This window comes from Schistocerca gregaria, chromosome 8 (assembly GCF_023897955.1).
Source record: "Schistocerca gregaria isolate iqSchGreg1 chromosome 8, iqSchGreg1.2, whole genome shotgun sequence".
Taxonomy (NCBI): Eukaryota; Metazoa; Arthropoda; class Insecta; order Orthoptera; family Acrididae; genus Schistocerca; species Schistocerca gregaria.
In genome coordinates, this window is record NC_064927.1 from 308503373 (window position 1) to 308524691 (window position 21319).

General features: G+C 37.7%; 1 protein-coding gene across 3 annotated transcripts in view; it reads right to left on the bottom strand.

The window, feature by feature from the left end:
• Nucleotides 1-204: 204 nt before the first annotated feature.
• The window catches only part of LOC126284277 (uncharacterized), a 112789-nt gene continuing 91674 nt past the window's right edge, over nucleotides 205-21319 (bottom strand). For 2 of the 3 annotated variants that reach the window (XM_049983094.1, XM_049983093.1), the window contains exons 7-8: nucleotides 9321-9529; nucleotides 214-1401 (exon numbers count right to left, since the gene is read on the bottom strand). In XM_049983094.1, the coding sequence (XP_049839051.1) occupies nucleotides 1311-1401; nucleotides 9321-9529 (300 nt within the window). In that variant the 3' untranslated portion in view covers nucleotides 214-1310. Of the gene's footprint in view, nucleotides 1402-9320; nucleotides 9530-21319 lie in introns of all 3 variants that reach the window. The other variant, XM_049983095.1, reaches the window with a different exon arrangement.

The window sequence follows — 21319 nt, forward strand, 5'->3', positions numbered from 1 at the left end:
AGTGCCAGTTGCTATGGTGTGCTACGCAGCTCAAAGCATAAGACACCATTCTGTTGATTTTCTTTTTTGGGTATTAATATGACTCTCATTCGTGAAATAAAAATACTGCTTGAGTAGGTTTGTTTGCAACTAGCCCTGTGTATGTAGCTGCAGATAAATGTAGGTAATTTGGTGCTATTTCCAGATTGTGAAATGTACATAATTGGTGACACATAATTTTTTAAGAATTTTATTTCATATCTGCATATTCACAATGTCTCATACAAGGATGGTAGCTGTCTAAGATTAGCCCACTTTGGCATGACATAGTGTACTCTCAGCTTGTAATGGGAACATATGACACATGTACTTTTTCACAATGAATGTGGTTCTACTCCATAAATGGCTACAGCTCAGTCTCAAGGTACACTAGTGATAAATATGCAGACAAGTCAGATATCCAGTATGTAAAGGTGTAACAACATTAGAAGTGCCTTGCTAGTGCACTTATTTCTCGACTGTCTCCTTCTGATGGCAGTGATTAAACCAAATATGAAAATATAAAAAGTCAAAATCCATATAATCAGAAACCTATGAAGCTTGTGCTTCCAAAAGGTTCAACCTAAAATACAGGTTTTAGGTTTTCTGTTCTGAACATCATTCATACAATAATGCTTCACTAAGCACTATAAGCATACTTGTAAAAATACAACTGTGAAAACAAAAAGTTTATTTGCAGGGTATTAATTTCCCATTTCCATCATGAAACAGCATCATTAGTCAGTTTTGTGAAATGAGCTTTTACAGCTGTTGTGTATAGCACTGGTAATTCACAGAATAGTACAACATTTTTCTGTTAGCTGGATGCATGACATGGAAACTTCACATAATTGGGCATGAAAGGTACAAATTCAGAAGTATAATATTTTAACAGGATAAATCCTTTACTAATGTTTTTGCTTAAAATTGACAGTGCAGATATACTGATATACCGGAAATGTGATCATGTGTCAGAAAACCATGGATCACTTAAGCAATATTTAGGCCAACTCCCTCTTGGCCCATGAAGTAAAGACAATTCGATACATTAAGCAATGGAAAAATTTAGACATTGAAGCATAGATCACAACAAATTTCATAATGGACTCAATAAACATTTACTTCTGCTGTGAAAGAACTTTCCAAGGAACATAATCTAAACTGGATGCTAACATGTATGAAATGCCTGTCCATAGCAGGCACTGGTCAGACTGGATAGCTGGACACTTGCAGATTCACTTGTCATCATCAGGCTGTCATGACTAATAGTGGATGCCACTTGCAGGATACACTCATGGCAGCGGTGACAAGAGGCCAGACTCCAGCCGGGGCATCTTGATGGGCAGCAAATCACATTCCTCCTCACTGTTATCCAAAGCACTCCTGTGCAGTAATCAAAACAAGCTATCACCTATATGTGAATTGCGGGAATAAAATGTTATATGACTTGAGCAAGCTCTGAAATAAACCTGTTACCTAGATACTTAGTTTTAACTACAACTAGTTTTGGTAATGGCTAGTGGTAGTTTTGGCAGTGGCTCACCATAAGACTGTTGTACAAAATTAGTAAACACGGTGTGACTTGTGTTTTTGTTTTGCAGTTGTGTTTTAAGATGTTCCACGATGCAGTCATTTGCTCTCATACAATACAATTATATCTATTTCCTTGCGTATCTGCCTTTGTTACTGATGTCTCATATGTACATTAGTGTGAATACAAATAACTCAAGAGGTAGATGGTTCAAATCACTGAAACAAAAGAAATTTATTTGGCAAGGTAAGTTCCTGATCACTAGACTGTGCATCCATGGTGTGAGCTAGGTTCCAGTACTGCCTGCAGTATCACTTAATAAGAAAGCAGGTGACAATGTCAAAGGTGATCCATTTGCCAAATGAAAGCATTAAGTTTGGTTGCCCTCTTGGTGGCATTCACAAAGTATGACTATGGCAGCTATGAGATTTACCTCTTCCTTAATTTTCTACAATGACGCTATAACAACACATAGCCTTTATACAAGTCTAGTCACTTCATTGTGACCACTGCCTATGTTCAATATCAATGACCAATAAACTCACAGACAACAGGTGGCAGCATTAGCAGTGAAAGGTACATAAAGCATGTTGTGGGAACACGGAAAACAGTAAAGTCATTGCCGTAATGCAGAACTAGAGCAACTTATCTGATATCCAAAAGGGTATGATCTCTTGCTTTCAGATGAAGGATGCAAGCATTTCCATAATGGCTAAGTTAGTAAATCATTCACATGCCACTATAGTTAAAAGGTACTGTGCATGGCAAAATGGTGCTATCCAAAATTCGTGCTGAGGCAACTGTTGTGCCCCCACAGGCCACAGATGACAAGGGTAAATGGTGGCTACAGAGATGTGTATAAGCAACAGACATGCATCTGTTAAGCAAGTGGCCACTGAATTGAAACATGGGGTTATCTACAGTATCTCCTCAATGACTGTTCAATGAATGCTGCTACGTACGGGCATCTGCAGCAGTTGCTGGTTCATGCAGGTGGCCTTTTCAGAAGAATCATGTTTTATGCTCCATTGGACAGATGGCTGCTGACAGGTATGGCATGAAATGTCTGAAAGCAAACAGCCTGCAACAATCATCGGAAGGGCCCAGGCTGGAGGAGGGAGGGTTATAGTATGGACAATGTTTCTGTGGCATTTCCTGGCTGATCTCATCATTATGGAGGTTAGTATGAATCAGCACAGGCACGCATCTATCCTTGGGGAATATTTCAGGCTTTTGACAGGCAGTCATATTAATGTGATTGGCTGTGTATGTATGTATAAAAGTCATCTGTACTTAAAGATATACAAGTAAGGCAAACCTCGATTGAACGTTGGTGTGGAATGCGAAGGAAAATATCTTTTATAATTAGCTACTGAAGAAGCCCACAGGGTCCTTTCACCCAGCAATGGCACTTACAAAACAAAATACTACAATAAGTGGATACTTTAAAAAAAAAGGTAAAGAAGAAACAAATAAGAAAACTAAGAGTAAAAAAATATATGAGGAGCCAAATATATTAAAAATTGTTCTGGAAGCTGCCTTACAGTGTGTTGTGAAGGATACACTGTGTATCACTAACATTTACCCTCTGCATATTACATTTGCAAATCATTCTCGGCAAGAACAAATGCATGTAAGATTCAATATATTTAATTTTAACATCATGGTCATTTCATTTCCTGTGTGTAGGGCAAAATAATAAATTGTCTGATCCATCTTTGAATACAGGTTCTTCAAAATTTAACCATAATTCTCTCCAACACACTCAATATCTCTCCTGTAACATTCACATTTGGAAGAGCTTCCCTGTGATTCATTTGTCCAGACCAAATTAAAAAATATGCAGCTCTTCTCCTCTGTTCATCAAACCACACTGACAAGTAACATTCAAGAATTAGTTGAGCAAGGACACTGTAAGGCATCTCCATTGTGCATGAATTGCATTTCTTTATGATAATTTCAATGAATATCAGCTTGGGAAATGTTTTTGCTATAACTAATTTTATTTAAAATTATTCTGATTGCAACTCGTTTAATCAAACAATATTTGTAAGTCTCATCTATTTGTGACAATACACAGAGTGCCTCATTTAAACATATATATTAATATAACATATTATAACTTGCGAAGTAATTGAGATATTTGTAGATGGCATGTTTCTGTAAGTATGATAAATCAATTTCATTTGATTTTATTTTTTTAACACACTCCTAATACATCTAAACATGCACACCATTAGTGGCCCAATGGACATCTAATCTGTGTTTCACTTCTCTACAAGTGGAACATGGCATTGTGCACCATCCTGTTGAAAAATCACATCACAAGGAAGTTGTAAGACAGCTTGCAGCTCAGTGTAGCAGACTTTAGCTCTGTGCGGGGAAGCACACAGAACAGCTTCTACTGTTGAATACACTACTGACTTGCGTTTACATGAACAAAGGAGTTATGCCCACACATGCACACTCAGTAACAACTGCTACAAGTAAATACCGAAAACATTCTGAGATATCATGGTTGTAGAAGAAAATTGTCAATGAATATCTTAATTATGACTCAAGTTAATACATTTTATACTATTATACACTTAACCTGGACACCCCGTTTTATATTTGTATATGCTGAGAGTCAACAAGCAGTACCTGCACTGACACTAAGCCATTTGGACACAGTGGTCATTGCAGCTGCTTGAGTACCCTAGCACACCTCCGGTCAGATCCAAATTCATAACTTATCACATGCTACTAGTTGTGGATACATATGGAGGGCGCGCATTGCCACCCGCACCGCCCCCGCTAATCAGCCCGCACACTATTCATTCATTTCTTTCATCAGTCGACTCAACTGAATCAAAGTTATTGAGTAGTTGTACTTTCCTATGTAGCACGCATGTCCGCGTCATCATATTTTATAAGTTTCTGTCTGGCACATTATATAGCTAACACATACCTACAAGAAAAATCGTGGCCATTCTAGTGATCTCGATATGTTATTCTGTCTGGCATTTGTTCAAGATAAGTCTCAAATATTCTACTGTTTTCTTGTGCAGAGAACATTCGATACATAGCATTATAAATATGGACTATTCTCCAAATAGGAAGCTAGTTTACACTCAGAAGCAGAAATATTAAGACTGAATAATAAATAAGTAAAAAGTCCTAGTTGTAGAAAGTGCAAGTTTGAAGATTAGTCAAGAGTGAGTGTGATCAGTTGATGGTGAAGTATTAATAATAGTAATTCGTAGTAATTTCTTGGTAATTGTTAAGAGACTTGTAACAATATTTTTAATAATAATGCAACAATAGTAAAAGTACAGCTAGCTCAAGATATCTTTAGTGGCTCCTCCTTGAGGCTTCTTGTATCCACCACTGTACACTACTAATGTAGTGCCCCTTGCCCAAAATCATCATTACTAACAGGATTCCGTGGATTCTTGTAAGAGTTCAAGCCTCGGGTGCATTTTTAGTGGTGAGATCACTGGCTGTCTCGCCTTAATTATGTATATATGTGATGCCGGTTTTTTTGGTCATGTCCAAAAGAATGGACACCATTTTGATCCTGCAGCTATTATGGATCAAGACACAAAGGAATTAATGACATTTAGCTGCTAGTGGGCATTGATTCACATAAATGGGGAAAGTACAGCACAAATTTTCATCTTCGCTATTGATGTAAATCAGCGCCCACTTGCAGTAAATGTCATTTAATTCCTTTGTATCTTGATTCATAATGGCTGCAGGATCGAAATGGTGTCTGCTCTTTCAGACAAATCTGAAAGAACAGACACCACATACATAATTAAGGTGAGGCTCGCCAATGATCCTTTCAATGCAGATGCACACCAGGATTGAGCTCCTACGGGAATCAGTGAAATATTGTCAGTAATGGGGATAATGGGCAAGGGTCACTACATTAGTAGTATTTGAAAAGTTGAGGTAGCGTCTTTGATTCATAAGCAAAATGTCTTCAGTCCCCGGGTTTGATCCCCACCACTGCCTAAATTGTGATAAATAGTCAGCATTGGTGGCCGAAGACTTCCGGCATAAGAAGTCAGCCTCATTATGCCAATGGCCTTGTCAAAGAGGGCAGAGGAGCGGATAGAGGTTCAGGGCACTCTCTTGTTCTAGGGGTGGGAAATTGCCCCTAAAGGCGGAAGAATCAGCAATGATCAACAAATTGAGGATGCAGAAGGCAATGGAAATCACTGCATTAAAGCCACGTTATGTGTATCCACAGGACATGTGGCCTGTAGTTGAAGAAGTGTCATGTTGATCTCTCCATTGGTAAAAGATTCCGGAATAGTCCCCCATTCGGATCTCCGGGAGGGGACTGCCAAGGGGGAGGTTACCATGAGAAAAAGATTGAATAATCAACGAAAGGGTAACGTTCTACGAGTCGGGGCGTGGAATGTCAGAAGCTTGAACGTGGTAGGGAAACTAGAAAATCTGTAAAGGGAAATGCAAAGGCTCAATCTAGACATAGTAGGGGTCAGTGAAGTGAAGTGGAAGGAAGACAAGTATTTCTGGTCAGATGAGTATCGGGTAATATCAACAGCAGTAGAAAATGGTATAACAGGTGTAGGATTCGTTATGAAAAGGAAGGTAGGGCAGAGGGTGTGTTACTGTGAACAGTTCAGTGACCGGGTTGTTGTAATCAGAATCGACAGCAGATCAACACCGACAACGGTAGTTCAGGTATACATGCCGACATCGCAAGCTGAAAATGAACAGATAGAGAAAGTGTATGAGGATATTGAAAGGGTAATGCAGTATGTAAAGGGGGACGAAAATCTAATAGTCATGGGCGACTGGAATGCAGTTGTAGGGGAAGGAGTAGAAGAAAAGGTTACAGGAGAATATGGACTTGGGACAAGGAATGAAAGAGGAGAAAGACTAATTGAGTTCTGTAACAAGTTCCAGCAAGTAATAGCGAATACCCTGTTCAAGAATCACAAGAGGAGGAGGTATACTTGGAAAAGGCCGGGAGATACGGGAAGATTTCAATTAGATTACATCATGGTCAGACAGAGATTCTGAAATCAGATACTGGATTGTAAGGCGTACCCAGGAGCAGATACAGACTCAGATCACAATATAGTAGTGATGAAGAGTAGGCTGAAGTTCAAGACATTAGTCAGGAAGAATCAATACGCAAAGAAGTGAGATACGGAAGTACTAAGGAATGATGAGATACGTTTGAAGTTCTCTAACGCTATAGATACAGCAATAAGGAATAGCGCAGTAGGCAACACAGTTGAAGAGAAATGGACATCTCTAAAAAGGGCCATCACAGACGTTGGGAAGGAAAACATAGGTACAAAGAAGGTAGCTGCGAAGAAACTATGGGTAACAGAAGAAATACTTCAGTTGATTGATGAAAGGAGGAAGTACAAACATGATCTGGGAAAATCAGGAATACAGAAATACAAGTCGCTGAGGAATGAAATAAATAGGAAGTGCAGGGAAGCTAAGACAAAATGGCCGCAGGAAAAATGTGAAGACATCGAAAAAGATATGATTGTCGGAAGGACAGACTCAGCATACAGGAAAGTCAAAACAACCTTTGGTGACATTAAAAGCAAGGGTGGTAACGTTAAGAGTGCAACGGGGATTCCACTGTTAAATGCAGAGAAGAGAGCAGATAGGTGGAAAGAATACATTGAAAGCCTCTATGAGGGTGAAAATTTGTCTGATGTGATAGAAGAAGAAACAGCGGTCGATTTAAAAGAGATAGGGAATCCAATATTAGAATCGGAATTTAAAAGAGCTTTGGAGGACTTACGGTCAAATAAGGCAGAAGGGATAGATAACATTCCATCAGAATATCTAAAATCATTGGGGAAAGTGGCAACAAAACGACTATTCACGTTGGTGTGTAGAATATATGAGTCTGGCGACATACCATCTGACTTTCAGAAAAGCATCATCCACACAATTCCGAAGTCGGCAAGAGCTGACAAGTGCGAAAATTATCGCACAATCAGCTTAACAGCTCAAGCATCGAAGCTGCTTACAAGAATAATATACAGAAGAATGGAAAAGAAAATTGAGAATGCGCTAGGTGACGATCAGTTTGGCTTTAGGAAAAGCAAAGGGATGAAAGAGGCAATTCTGACGTTACGGCTAATAATGGAAGCAAGGCACAAGAAAAATCAAGACACGTTCATAGGGTTTGTCGACCTGCAAAAAGCGTCCGACAATATAAATTGGTGCAAGCTGTTCGAGATTCTGAAAAAAGTAGGGGTAAGCTATAGCGAGAGACGGGTCATATACAATATGTACAACAACCAAGAGGAAATAATAAGAGTGGACGATCAAGAACGAAGTGCTCATATTAAGAAGGGTGTAAGACAAGGCTGTAGCCTTTCGCCCATACTCTTCAATCTGTACATTGAGGAAGCAATGATGGAAATAAAAGAAAGGTTCTGGAGTGGAATTAAAATACAAGGTGAAAGGATATCAATGATACGATTCGCTGATGACATTGCTATCCTGAGTGAAAGTGAAGAAGAATTAAATGATCTGCTGAACGGAATGAACAGTCTAATGAGTAAACAGTATGGTTTGAGAGTAAATCGGAGAAAGACGAAGGTAATGAGAAGTAGTAGAAATGAGAACAGCGAGAAACTTAACATCAGGATTGATGGTCACGAAGTCAATGAAGTTAAGGAATTCTGCTACCTAGGCAGTAAAATAACCAATGATAGACGGAGCAAGGAGGACATCAAAAGCAGACTCGCTATGGCAAAAAAGGCATGTCTGGCCAAGAGAATTCTACTAATATCAAATACCGGCCTTAATTTGAGGAACAAATTTCTGAGGATGTACGTCTGGAGTACAGCATTGTATGGTAGTGAAACATGGACTGTAGAAAAACCGCAACAGAAGAGAATAGAAGCATTTGAGATGTGGTGCTATAGACGAATGTTGAAAATTAGGTGGACTGATAACCTAAGAAATATGTGGAAAACACTGATAAGGAGAAGGGACAGGATGATAGGACATCTGCTAAGACATGAGGGAATGACTTCCATGGTACTAGAGGGAGCTGTAGGGGGCAAAAACTGTAGAGGAAGACAGAGATTGGAATACGTCAAGCAAATAATTGAGGGCGTAGGTTGCAAGTGCTACTCTGAGATGAAGAGGATAGCACAGGAAAGGAACTAGTGGCGGGCCGCATCAAACCAGTCAGTAGACTGATGACAAAAAAAAAAGTTGAGAATTTGGATCTGATGGGAGTTGTGCTAGAGTAGCCTGTGCAGTTGCAATGGCTACTGTGTCTGGATGGGTTAGTGGTGAGAGCATCTGCCTAGTAACCAGGAGACCCCGGTTCAAATCCAAATCCAGTGCAAATTTTCAATTTTCCACATTTATTTCAATCAGTGCCTGCTCTCAACCAGTGTCTGTAATTCCTTTGTATCTTAACTCAAAATGGTTACTGGATTGGTGTCTGTTCTTTCAGACATGTCCAATTATACCTCTGGTGATTCCTGCAGATAGAGGTATCTCAAAAAAAAGTCTGAACAAATTTATATGATACTGTGGGACCAGAAATATGTCAACAGTTTTTGATATAGCAGAGACACAACTGTCTTCTTTAGAATGTGCAGGTTTTATTGCATCAAATATAAGGTCACAATTCCTACTCAATCAAAGATTTGTCCTAACAATAACTTTGGTGGGTATTATAAAGATATTTGCTGACAACTGTACCTGAATACTCTCCAATGCAAATATTTTGGGATGGTTGCAGTCTGGTAAAGATACTCACATGGTTCTGACAGTAGCATGTGGTGGTGATGCATATGCATCAGGATCTGGAGGTTCTGCCTTGACAGTAATAGTGGATGCAGTGCCAGTTGTATTAGCTGGTATGGTGGCCGTACGGAGTGACACTTGGGATGCCGATGACCGTAGCAAGCGTTGGAGACGTACAGACATCGGCATTGGAAATGGCCCAGCACACAGCTGTGCTGGCACCTGTCAATATTTTTTTAAGCATTAGAATACTAACAAAAACCATACATGAACCATTAAAGCAACACACACACACACACACCACACACACACACACACACACACACACACACACACACGCACGCACGCACGCACGCACACACCTTTCAGCAATTACACATCTCTTAAGTTTTCCAATCAAAACATTTCAACATTGGATTATACACTCCTGATCTATAGACATTTATTTGTGCTATCAGATATCCACTGCAGTAACTTAAATTTTGGTTAAATAATATATATTCAACTAGTTGCGAAAGAGTATCTGCGGCGTAACTTGAGCAAAAGCTAGTCATCAGTTGTGAAAGACAGTAGACAATCTGGTATCAGAGAAAACATGTTGAGAACAGAGTAAACCTCACAAAAATCCCAAATGTACTACATCATACCATAAAGAATCATTCTGGTGCAAAAATTTAGTAAGATTACACTATGCTGATGCAAGTCAAAATATGATAACTGTTAAAATTTCGGCATGCTTCAAAATAGCGTTCCAAAGAATACTTTCTTAAACCTGCTTTTATGCACTGACGTACAGAAACCTTATACTAACAACGTTGTGAAAAGGAAAGCAGTTAAGCAACATATTGGGGGGATGGTGAGTCACAGATGGGCAGAACAAAAAGACTGTCACAAATAAGGCCTCCATCAAAATTAGATGACAAACATGCATACACAACTCACACACACAACATGACAGCAGTCTCCTTTTCACAATATTGTTACATTCCATCCTGGATTTTCCATTGTTTGAAATCTTATACCAGATAGATCAGGGCTTCATATATAATGTGCTCTGTGAGCAGACAGCAAGTGCAGGCCTATGAGCAGCGAGTACTGTAGCCCTTCCGTCCCCCCCCCCCCCCCCTTCCACTCCCTTCTTTACAGCACAGGGGTAGATGGTGGGGAGCCATGTGGAGACTTGAGAGGGGACAAGGCATATTTCTCAGGCTTATTAATTTTGCAATCACAAACATGTAGGTCACTCGAAATGATATTTCACTGCCATAAAATAACTGGATAAACTCAAAGTGCAATGCCTCAATATACTTTTATTATTAAATAGTTACTTATTTCTCATTTTATTTAATCAACTCTTGCAGTCTTCACCTTATTTCTCTTTTACTTGTAGGAAATAGTGCCTATATTTGGCACAATCACTTGTGGACATTGTACACAGAGCATGCAACTAAGGTTACCATCAGACAATGTTTCACAAATATGTATTATTGTTCATCATGGAAAATAGTTGTTCACAAACATGCATGGAACTGAACACTGATGTGCCTGCATTTGACTTGTGTGAATGAGAAAATCAATCCCAAGGGAAATGCTTGTAGAAATCTACAATTACTTCAAGCTGCAAATCAACCTAAATGTCATCAATATTCAATGGAGAGGAAAACATAAAAATCATCTTCTAGTATCATCGCATCATTAAATTGAAACTAGAGTCCTTTCTTAAGATCACATGAGCATTTGGAAAGTATTTGCAGCTTATGTTAATACCAGAGTCCTTCAGTGAAGACAACCTTGGAAAATGAACTGTAACTGCTTTGTCCAGCTGATCCTCCCAAATGACAGTTTCATTCTGAACGCTTGCATATGCTTGACCAAATGTGTTATCAACAATTCTTTACCCTGACATGTTCAAGCTATTCAGATAGCTGGTTATATCAGCTAGGAATGCAAGGTCACTTTTCCATGAAGGTCATTTCAGTTCAGGAACACACACGCTTTATTCATTGCCATAATATGTATATTATTGTTCTTCATATATTCATCTTATCTAAAAGACAAAAATCGATTTACCGTTGGTCCCTAAGCCAGTGCACTTCAGTGTAATAAAGCAGATTTCCATACTGGCTGTTGTGCTGTTGAAGTCATGCTTCCATGTATGGTTAGTCATACGAACAACTGACACCACATCTTTCAAAGAAATATTCTTTGTACAGCAATTATCCTAGTGAATCATGCAGTGAACATTCCTGATTTCAATGGATACAGGTACTGGGCATTTATTCATTTTCCCTTACAGAAGTGTTACAAATCCCAATGTGACAAGCACTCTGTCTGTAGGTACAGAAACAAATAAATTCGATGACAAACCAATATTTGCTACACTTTTTTAAACAGTACTAGGAATGTCACATCCAGCTGTCATTCTGTTAATACCTACTATGCCCAGGAGTTGTTCTCTGATCTCAAGTTCACTATTTGTACCTCTGATAAAAATAGCTAGTTGATCTGCACCCATGATATGTACACTTTTATCATAACAAACTGTTTGCAAAAATTTGCAAACTGATCTTGAACATCATCTATCATATCATGTATGTGTATCATAACTGCCATGTTTGGTAATGGCACCATCCTTGAAAGAGGGCAAGAACTTTGCTAAAAGTAGTGCAATTTTGTAGCTGACCCATGATTTGATTTTACTTTACCTTCGTCCTCAACTTCAGAGAGCTTCCTTTAATGGTTTCATATCTCTAGCACATGCTCCAGTTCATATTTTTCAAGGCCAAACTTTTTAGCATGATTGAGACATTTAGTGCCTTTGTAGCTGAATTTCCGAAAAGTATTCAGTGTCTTGCAACACTCTAAACATTTTGGAAACCCATCTTTTTGTGTAAAAATAAGATTCCTCCCACTATGGACTGAAGAGCAAAGTCACTGGTGGTGATACAAGATGCTGGCTCAAAACTCCAGCTATTAGGTAGCATCACTTTCAAAACTGACCCTCCCCCACTTCAGAGTTGGTGCTCCTCCAGTGTTGTTGTAACCATGTACTAACACATTTCCCTCACTTCCTGGCATACTACAACTGGTCCATTTGTGGGTAGGATCCTGGACTAGCAAAAATGCTCCAGTTCTAAGTAAGTGAGTTTTTAAACCCTGAACTAGATGTTGCAACAAGAAATGTATGATGCAACAAATTTACAGGAAGTAAAAAAGTGATCAAATGAACTAAGTCCATCTTTGTTGCTTGAAATATCTGACTCATTGAGGCATTTGAACATTGCCCATAGAAGAATATTTACCACCTGGATTTGACCTACAGCAAAGGTAAAATTATCAGCATACAGTTCCTGAGGACCAGATAGTGAGCCAAAGACTGACATACAATCTACATGTCTTCACTGTTTCTTTGCAGTGAAGGAATAAAGCACTATGGTAGATATCAACCTGTGGATAGAGATTTTAACACTGGATAGTGCATTTATTTGACTTGAGAGCTAATTTCACTCTCTCCCTTCCTTCACATTATGAAAAAAAAAAAAAAAAAAAATGATACACATAAACAAACAAATGGTACACAAAAGTCTTCAATAGCTTTTGGAAATGCAGCTGTGTAAAATCAGGCAATATTTTAGCAAACTGACTTCGTGACTGATGGGGTGGAAGAGATGTGTCTTTGTGATATTGCCTCAGACTTTCAATTAAGAGTAGTGTGGGTGAATTTTTGAATTAGCTCGTGTTGTTTTTTAAGCTGGCTTAAAACTCGGTCCCATGCTTTACTAAACCAAAAATTATTTTAACTGTTCTAAGCTCCGAGCTACCAAGTTGGTAGTCATGTGTGCGTGAAGTGTGCTTGCTTGTGTGGACGAATGGTGTGTGTTTCTCTTTCTTTTCCTGGCAAAGCCTGTGGCTGAGAGCTAATGTGTGTTTTTAATTGTGCCTGACTGCAACTTAATGTGTCATCTTTATGTTGAGAGCAATCTATGTTTTCATTACATTGTTTGATCTCTACTAATTTCCTTTTGACACAGTCCCAGAAAGTATTGGTTTGTTGTAATAATTTGCTCCTGCCATACTTCATGTTATTCACTGTGAAGAGGAAACGATCTGCAACAGCCAACTTCATTAGCTGTTACTTACTAGTGTGGCACCTGTGCTCTGTGTACCTCCCTATACAATCTGAATGGTCAACCTAATTAAATGTTCTTTCACTGGCATGGGATGATGCAGATTCCTGGTTTTTCAGAGTTTCATGTTTCATTCACAGAGCTTATTAAAGCTTTATTTTTTGGCAGCAAATTGAATATGCATAACTTTTTATTTCCAGTGAATGTTTCCAATTTCATCCAAAGTATTTGTGATGTATGGAAAGAACTCCGTCACTGTAGGTTTGTTTCTTGTTCCTCTCCAGTAACATGTGGGACAAGCTACATCAGTTTCAGGGTACATCAGATTTGGTGACTGTTGTAATACTTCATTCATAAATCTGAGTGTAAGAGTTTTAACTTCATTACCAGGATTTCATCAGTGATTTTCTGAGCTCTGTATACTGAAATACTTTAAGACAACATGCTATTGTGATGGATGATAACAGTTGGAAGCATGAAAGCACAAAAGTGTATGTGTAGGATTTCAGTATGCTACATTAAGTTGCTACGTTAAGCCTATACCTCCTGGGCTGCACCTGAAAGTAATCAATGGAGAACCAGTTACAGGATTATAAATAAAGATGATGGTTTTCAGCTTACTCTAGTGACAGCTTTAAGCCTGCTCAAAGCTCAATGTCAGTCAATTTGAAGACACCGTAACACACACAGCAGTGTGGAAACAGCAACATGTAATGGTGTTTTCAACAAGAATCCAACACAATCTTCAAGGGTATGGCACAACAATGAAATAATTTTTCAATTACCTGACATTGTCAATTGTGTAGGAGGTGATTAGTAATTATCAATGGTGTAGTCTTCTTGTGTGATCACTTCATTAGCCTTGATTGACAATATGTGTACATTGATAAGTAGTTTCAGCAAATTAAATTGCAATTTTCATATCATTTAATACAAGGCAGTAGTGTGCCTACATTGATTTCTGTGGGTAAACATTGTGCCATAACTGTGTTTTTCAGTTTTTGTATAGTACAATTGTTTTGCAATTTCCAGATAAATTTGCTGAAAGTAGTTACCTAAGGCTAATAAAGTGATCCTAAAAGAAGAATATATCACTGAAATAGTTTTTTATGTGAAGTTCTGTGTGTAGAATGAAAAAACGGACAACCTATATGGGAATTTAGAAAGTTAGCTGCTAACACAAATGTGTTAACTTTGTGTATCCTACCAATAATGTCATTCTTCAGAATAACAGTGAGCTACATGAAGTGACCTTATGATCAAGAATTGACTGAAAGGCATTACAAACAATCTGAATGAACGATTTGGCTATCCAGACTGACACATGCAAGTACAGGTTGTGTATGTGGACAAGGGAAAAAAAAAAAAAAAAAAAATCCCCAGATTTTTCCCAGATAAAAATAAACTTTCTCCCGGGTTAAAATACACTTTTTCAGTGTCAAGTGACGGTATACTTTCCATTGGAACTGTAAAACTTATCAATCCTTTGAATGGTTATGGTTTCATAGATCATTGTAGGATTTCCCGTCACTTTAGCAAACGAAACTCTGGAGAAAAAAACTCGATTTGGAAAGATCTTTGTTGTGCAGAAACATGTACACCGCACATTTTCATATAACAAAAGTTTAAATTTGAATTCCACTAAACACCATGTTACTTTCTGAAACACTTAAATTGAGACTGCAATGCACTTTTGTAAGCCAGTCATAGCTCATGTCACATGATCTTGTCAGTCAATGACAGTGGATATTCAAAGCATAGGACACATGATGTAGGCACCTAATAGCAACATCACTGTTGAGCAGTGCGAACACACAAATAGAAAAAGTTAATGGTTTAAATTAATATACGTAATGTTGCTACAAGAAAAGCAAAGCTTTCACATGTAATATTGGTCTCTAAGATTAATAAGCTGCAAGAGAAGCTTTCACATATAATGTTGATCTTTTTTGCACATGATGCACTTTACAATACATCACACAAATGTGCCAGTAAAATTTCTAATAATGAGATAAATGTCTGATCTTCTGGGCTCAAAATTCTTCTAAATAGCTTATCATCATCATCATCATCATCAAAGAGCTGATTTTTAAATGAGAGTCAAATGCTCTGTCATTTAAGAAATTCATCATACATTCTCGCACATAGTTCATCTTGTGTGAAAGGAAATTTACTTTGAAAGTAATGCTTTTCAAGCCACCATCTGCAATATTTTCCCGTGACCTGTTAGAAACAAGTTTGTTCCAGAAGTTGCCATAGAGCACCAGATAACAGGTGTCACTGTGCTTGTGCAGCTATGATGACGCAGGAAGCCCCGAAGATCTTACATTATGCCATAAAAGAAACAAGACATCAAAGGATACTCCAAGAGCATCAGAATTTCATGAACCATATTAAAATGCATAATTCGGCTTAAAGTGCATATTTGTATATCAAGATACCCAATGAAGTATCTCAACCTGATTTTAAGTTTATCAGTGTAGGTTTTGGGATATAAATTTTCTTGGAGTACCAGTACTGTATTATCTCATGTTTGGTTCTTTATTATGGCATGACACCATATGTGCTAGAAGATGAAAACATGCACTTGAAATGCAGCAAACAGATAAAGCTAGTCAATAGTGCAGAATTAAACACTTTGTTTCAAATAAATTGACTGCCTCAGCAGTAAAGATTAATAAAAGCCAAATTTCTCTAGCAAATCGGAAAAAAAACCTTCATTCCTCAGCAAGGTGATTAATGCTGATAACACATTTTAGCCTTCCATAATTATGTAAATGTATTTTAATTCATTTGATAACTCCCAGCCACAGAAATCCATTCTGGTTTTATTTGATGCGAGAGAAGTAAACGAAGAGGAAACAGCAAAATCACTAAACATAAACACGGATCACGTGAAGGCTACCCATCTCCCCACAACAACTCAGATTGCTCTCACATCAGCTCCAGATTTACGATATTTCTGAACCGGGTCAATAGGAGATAGTGTCCCCCCCACCCAGCAGCGTTTGAGATAGGACTTTTAAAAATATGTCCTTTCTGAAGAGTCTGCGACATAAAACATACGTGTTTGACAAAATATACGACATGTTATTTGATCTTAGGTGTGTAGAAGTGCAGCATCATGCCTCTTCACACTGTATTCCTCTACTGCACATCACTGTATTTCATTCTGTCAAATTCAAACATGTATATTTTGTAATGGATGCCATCAAGCTATATTCAGGACAGTGGAAATTAAAATGTCCTGTGGTGCCTCTCCTGCTCCCAGTCAGCTGGTTTGACTTCTAACCCTCTTAAAAAAAACACACACAATTAATACTAGATGGGATTATTTGTAACCAGGAGAACAAGAACTCTTCAGCAAATTTGCAATCTTTATTGCCTATTTGCTAATAACTTGTTGTTTTGTGTGACATGAAATTAAATAAAGGATACATAAAACAAGATACAAGCAAGACAATATACATTTCTTCAATAATTAGGTCCTAGCAATTTTTTCTCTCTAATCTTGTTACAGCTTTACATGATGCGCTTTCCCATCTGTGAAAGAATCTATTACCTAATCAAAGTTCATCAAATATTTTGCTATATGAAAAATCAAAATGTCATTGTCTAATACTGAAAAAGCTGTTAATACAAATAGTACCCAAGACTGGTGTGGTTTCTTGATCTTATTATGCCTAGTTTGTCACTGCTAGATAAAACAAAATAGGCCTTTGTAACATTGCAGCAATTCTAAAATACATGAAATCAACGGGAGTTTTTTGGCGCAAATGGTCATTTTTATACATGACAAATATAATTCACAAAGTACCCATATTAAATGTCTAATGCACCTGGGGCAGATACCCAGTTTGTGCCCCCCCCCCTCCAGGCCTGCTGCACATGGTGATTCTGGCACCCTGGGTGAGCAAGTAAAATTTTTCCAAGTAGCATCAGGTTGCTTGCTGCTACTGCTTGTACAGCTAATAGCTGAACTTCTGTATCCAGAAGTGGGAGCTGCTACTGCTTGTACAGCTAATAGCCGAACTTCTGTATCCAGAAGTGGGAGAAGGTACTACTCATATGCAACTAAACTGCACATGCGCAAGAGCCTGCTCGCAACTGTTCAAACGAATCTAATGTAAATGGTTGTCATGTCACACTCACTGGAGGCAATTTATTGTTATGAAGCATTGCATAGTCTTCCTAAAGCCTTTGCTGTTGTCAGATGATTGTACAAGTACCTGTTTGTTGTTTCATACAGCGCATTTCCTTTGCAACTTAAGTTTTACTTTTGTTTTTTCTCTCGCTCATGTTTTATTGGTGCAGTATTATTCTGCAGTAGCAGGATACAGTAATATCCCTCAGAGTAATGGGTCCTACCAGTCAAAATTACAAAAATTTAATTGAAAACTAAAACAATGAAAATTCCCAGGATTTTGTCAGTTTTCTCCTGGATGAAAAAAACTCCTGGGCTTTTCCTGGACCTCCCAGTTGTCCTGGGTCCTAAACACTCTGCAGTGTAATCAAACAATTTACCTTTTTATAAATTCTCCATCTGCTGAAATTAATTACCGGGACTATTTAGTTGCATGAAAGCACATATTTCTCTGTGTGTTTCAACAACTAGCAGAGTATAAATAGTGTCCAGTGATTGCATTTTGCTAATTTGTAGAAGTTCCTACATCTCATTAGCAAATTAAGTCATGATTTTTGGAGCCTCGGAGTACAAATTACAAAGCTGTCAATAGCTCATGGTCTTACTGTCACCATTTTTGGTTCTTGATCATGGGGCCCTGGGTCTTCTCTGCTTGGGACTGGGTGTGTCTGTGTTGTGCACTGCGTAATTTCATCATCATTGACGCATAAGTAGCCGAACTCCACAGAAGGGGACTCCCAGCCAAATATACCGTATGCACATTCTTTACAAAGAAGGATGGTCTACTCAAGGAAAATTTCTATATCTCATAAAAAATTAAACTAAATACTTGAACTTTTCCAGGAAAAAACTTTCATGTCCTTATTTCAGCTGTAGTACTACAACATCTTAATGTTTGTTGTGGGTGCTAGGTGCTATATGCTTCTGTTGTGGGTGCTGGTTGCTGCATAATTCGGATTACTGCAACACAATCAACATGTTCTACTATGGATTACATCAAATATTTATAAAACTGTCACAATGACAGAAGTAGAAATTTGCATTTTTAACATAGTTATTGTGGATTTTCTAATAAACCTTTCACATGATCTACCTCACCACAAATACAAAGTGTGTTTGCCTGATATGACATGGAAAGACAATGTTTATAATTATAATACAATTTCTCACTGTAAAATGTGAGAACACCCTGATCATTTACATGACTGCATTTCACATTAATTATAACGTACATATAATGGCTAAATTTTGAAGCACCCTCGGAATATTCTGGTTTGCTTGTGTTAATAACTTTGTTGTGTATGTGCTTTGACATTTAAAAAATTCATAATAGGGACCATTTCTTGAAATGTACTAGCAGTGATCATGCTTGTGGTATCTGAAAAGTGAATGACGCAAAAACAGATAGATCAAGGGCCGTATTAATCTGTGGATGTTATGTGAAAAAGTGACCCTACATTTGATGTAAGTATAAAGCTAAAATAAGAAGCATTTGCAATATCTACATTAACAAACACAACAAATGTATTAATAACACAATATCAATTTTCAAGAAATTATTCTGTAAAGTAAGAGCAGACACTGACTGATACTTGTGGTTTATTTTTCCCATTAAAATATTGGTGTATGGGCACCATTCAAGATGCCACAGTATTAGATGCAGTATTGAGCCCATGTTTATTTATTTGGTCTATGTGATCTGACATTACACAGTGAGTTACATATGTAAGACAAATTATGTCAATATTTACACTGGGTATATTACATTTTTTTACAATACTTGACAACACATTTATATGAAATTTGCTGCACTGAATATTTAATGTGGTGTACTTAACCATAAACAGCACATTTACTGTTCTAGGTATTCTTTTATAGAGTAAAAACAGTGACAAAGCAAATAAGACCTCCTGACTTTACAAAATTATGTATTGTATTCAGTAGAATTTATATGTGTGGGGAGATAATTGAACAGCTGAATGCCCATGTGGAATACTCTATTTTGAGAAAGGTGTGTGTTTCACATAACAAGTGCAGGTTTCCATTTATTCTAGTGAAATGTTCATGGCTTCCACTGTTTTCATTTAGTCTGCATTTGATTGGCACTACATGGTTTCTGGAATGCATAAGCAAGGCAGAGTCAGGATGTCTGTCCTTCTGGAAATGGGTTTGCAAGGATCTATAATTTTGCTTCCATTAATGATCATCACGTCTCTCCTCTGGATTCTAAGGATGCTAAGGGCATTTGGAGAATTATCTCTGAATATAACATATCTTACGGATCATGCTTGTATACTTTTGTCTGTGATCAATGTATTTATTCAATTTCAGATATCTTGTACATGTAGACACAGAAGTTTGACTTCTGTGTTAGTAGTGCCTAAGTGCTTATCAATGGTTACAAGTGGTTGGCAAGGGTTTGTGTCCTCTGTTGTGTGGAAATTCATAGATACAGCCTTTTTGCTGTTTGTATCCTAGTTGCTGAGTTGTTCAGTAGTCAACTTCACTGTTTCCACTTGTAAAGAAAATATTGAGCACCGAACAAGGTTTGAACTGAGAACCTATCACTTAGCAGCCAAACACCTTAACTCTTACACTAATGCAGCTCATTATTGAAGAGGAGTCCTGGAGGACTCTAAAACATCACGCAAAATAATGACAGACACTGTTGGTATGACTATGAATTACTCACGTTTTGTCGAAGTACAATATGAAATAAACAATTTTATTGCGAAAAAGCGGTTCGTGAGAATGACACAAACACCTTTCCTTGCTATCGCCTGCATTAGGAGGCTTATTGCTTGTTTGGTTTAGTTGATTAATATAATATGAAGCAATTGGTATAAAGAATGCTTTTTCCAAACTTTCTATAAAAGAAAGTCTGCTATCAAGAAATTGCTTTTATTCAATTACTTTATTTATGACTGAACGCTTCTAAAACTGAAGACACTTGTCCATGCTCTGCACTGCAGTCGAGCTCTGGCAACGTCATTCTCTGTTCATTGGCTGACTGTGTTTTGTGACGTCAGATGCGCAGAACAAACCTAAACTCGGCGGCCGTCATAAATGATGCGCACTTTAGTGATCTCCTAGAAGAGGGATATATAACTGGAAGCAAAAAGCATTTACATTTTACAGAGAAAAAAACCTACACTGTGCATAAATAAGAACCTAAATAGATAAACATGTTTTAATTAAAATTATTTCAATAGCGAAAAAGTCAGAATTATTGGATGAGAAAAATAATTTGTGGCGTTATGTGACAGTTAGCAATAAAACCAGATGCAAAGGATAAAGGAAAAAGGCACTATTTACTGTATTTTGCATACTGTCTTATGTGTTTTCAAGTATATATTTTCTCAAGCAAATACATGAACATGTTCTGGAGTGTTTGAATGACACTTTTCGTATTCTTTCAGTTCTCATGAGTGTAGAGAAGTTATCACACGACTTTTGGCAAGAAATTCCACTACAGTTCTGCCTGGGTCATTGATAAACTCTTTATTGACATCGTTTGTTCCTGCATTTTGTTACTATATTACAATTTTTCTATAAAAGGAATAGTCCTTCATATCCTCTCTTTTACCAATCAGATGCCAAACTGCACAACAGACAGCTATCACAACAACAGCAATTTTGACCCTGATGTGTAAATGAAAATAAGCAGCACTCAAGACAGACAAGAGTCAGTACAGGGAAAAAACCATGGAGGTTAAAAAAGAAGGGAGTTGTCATTACATC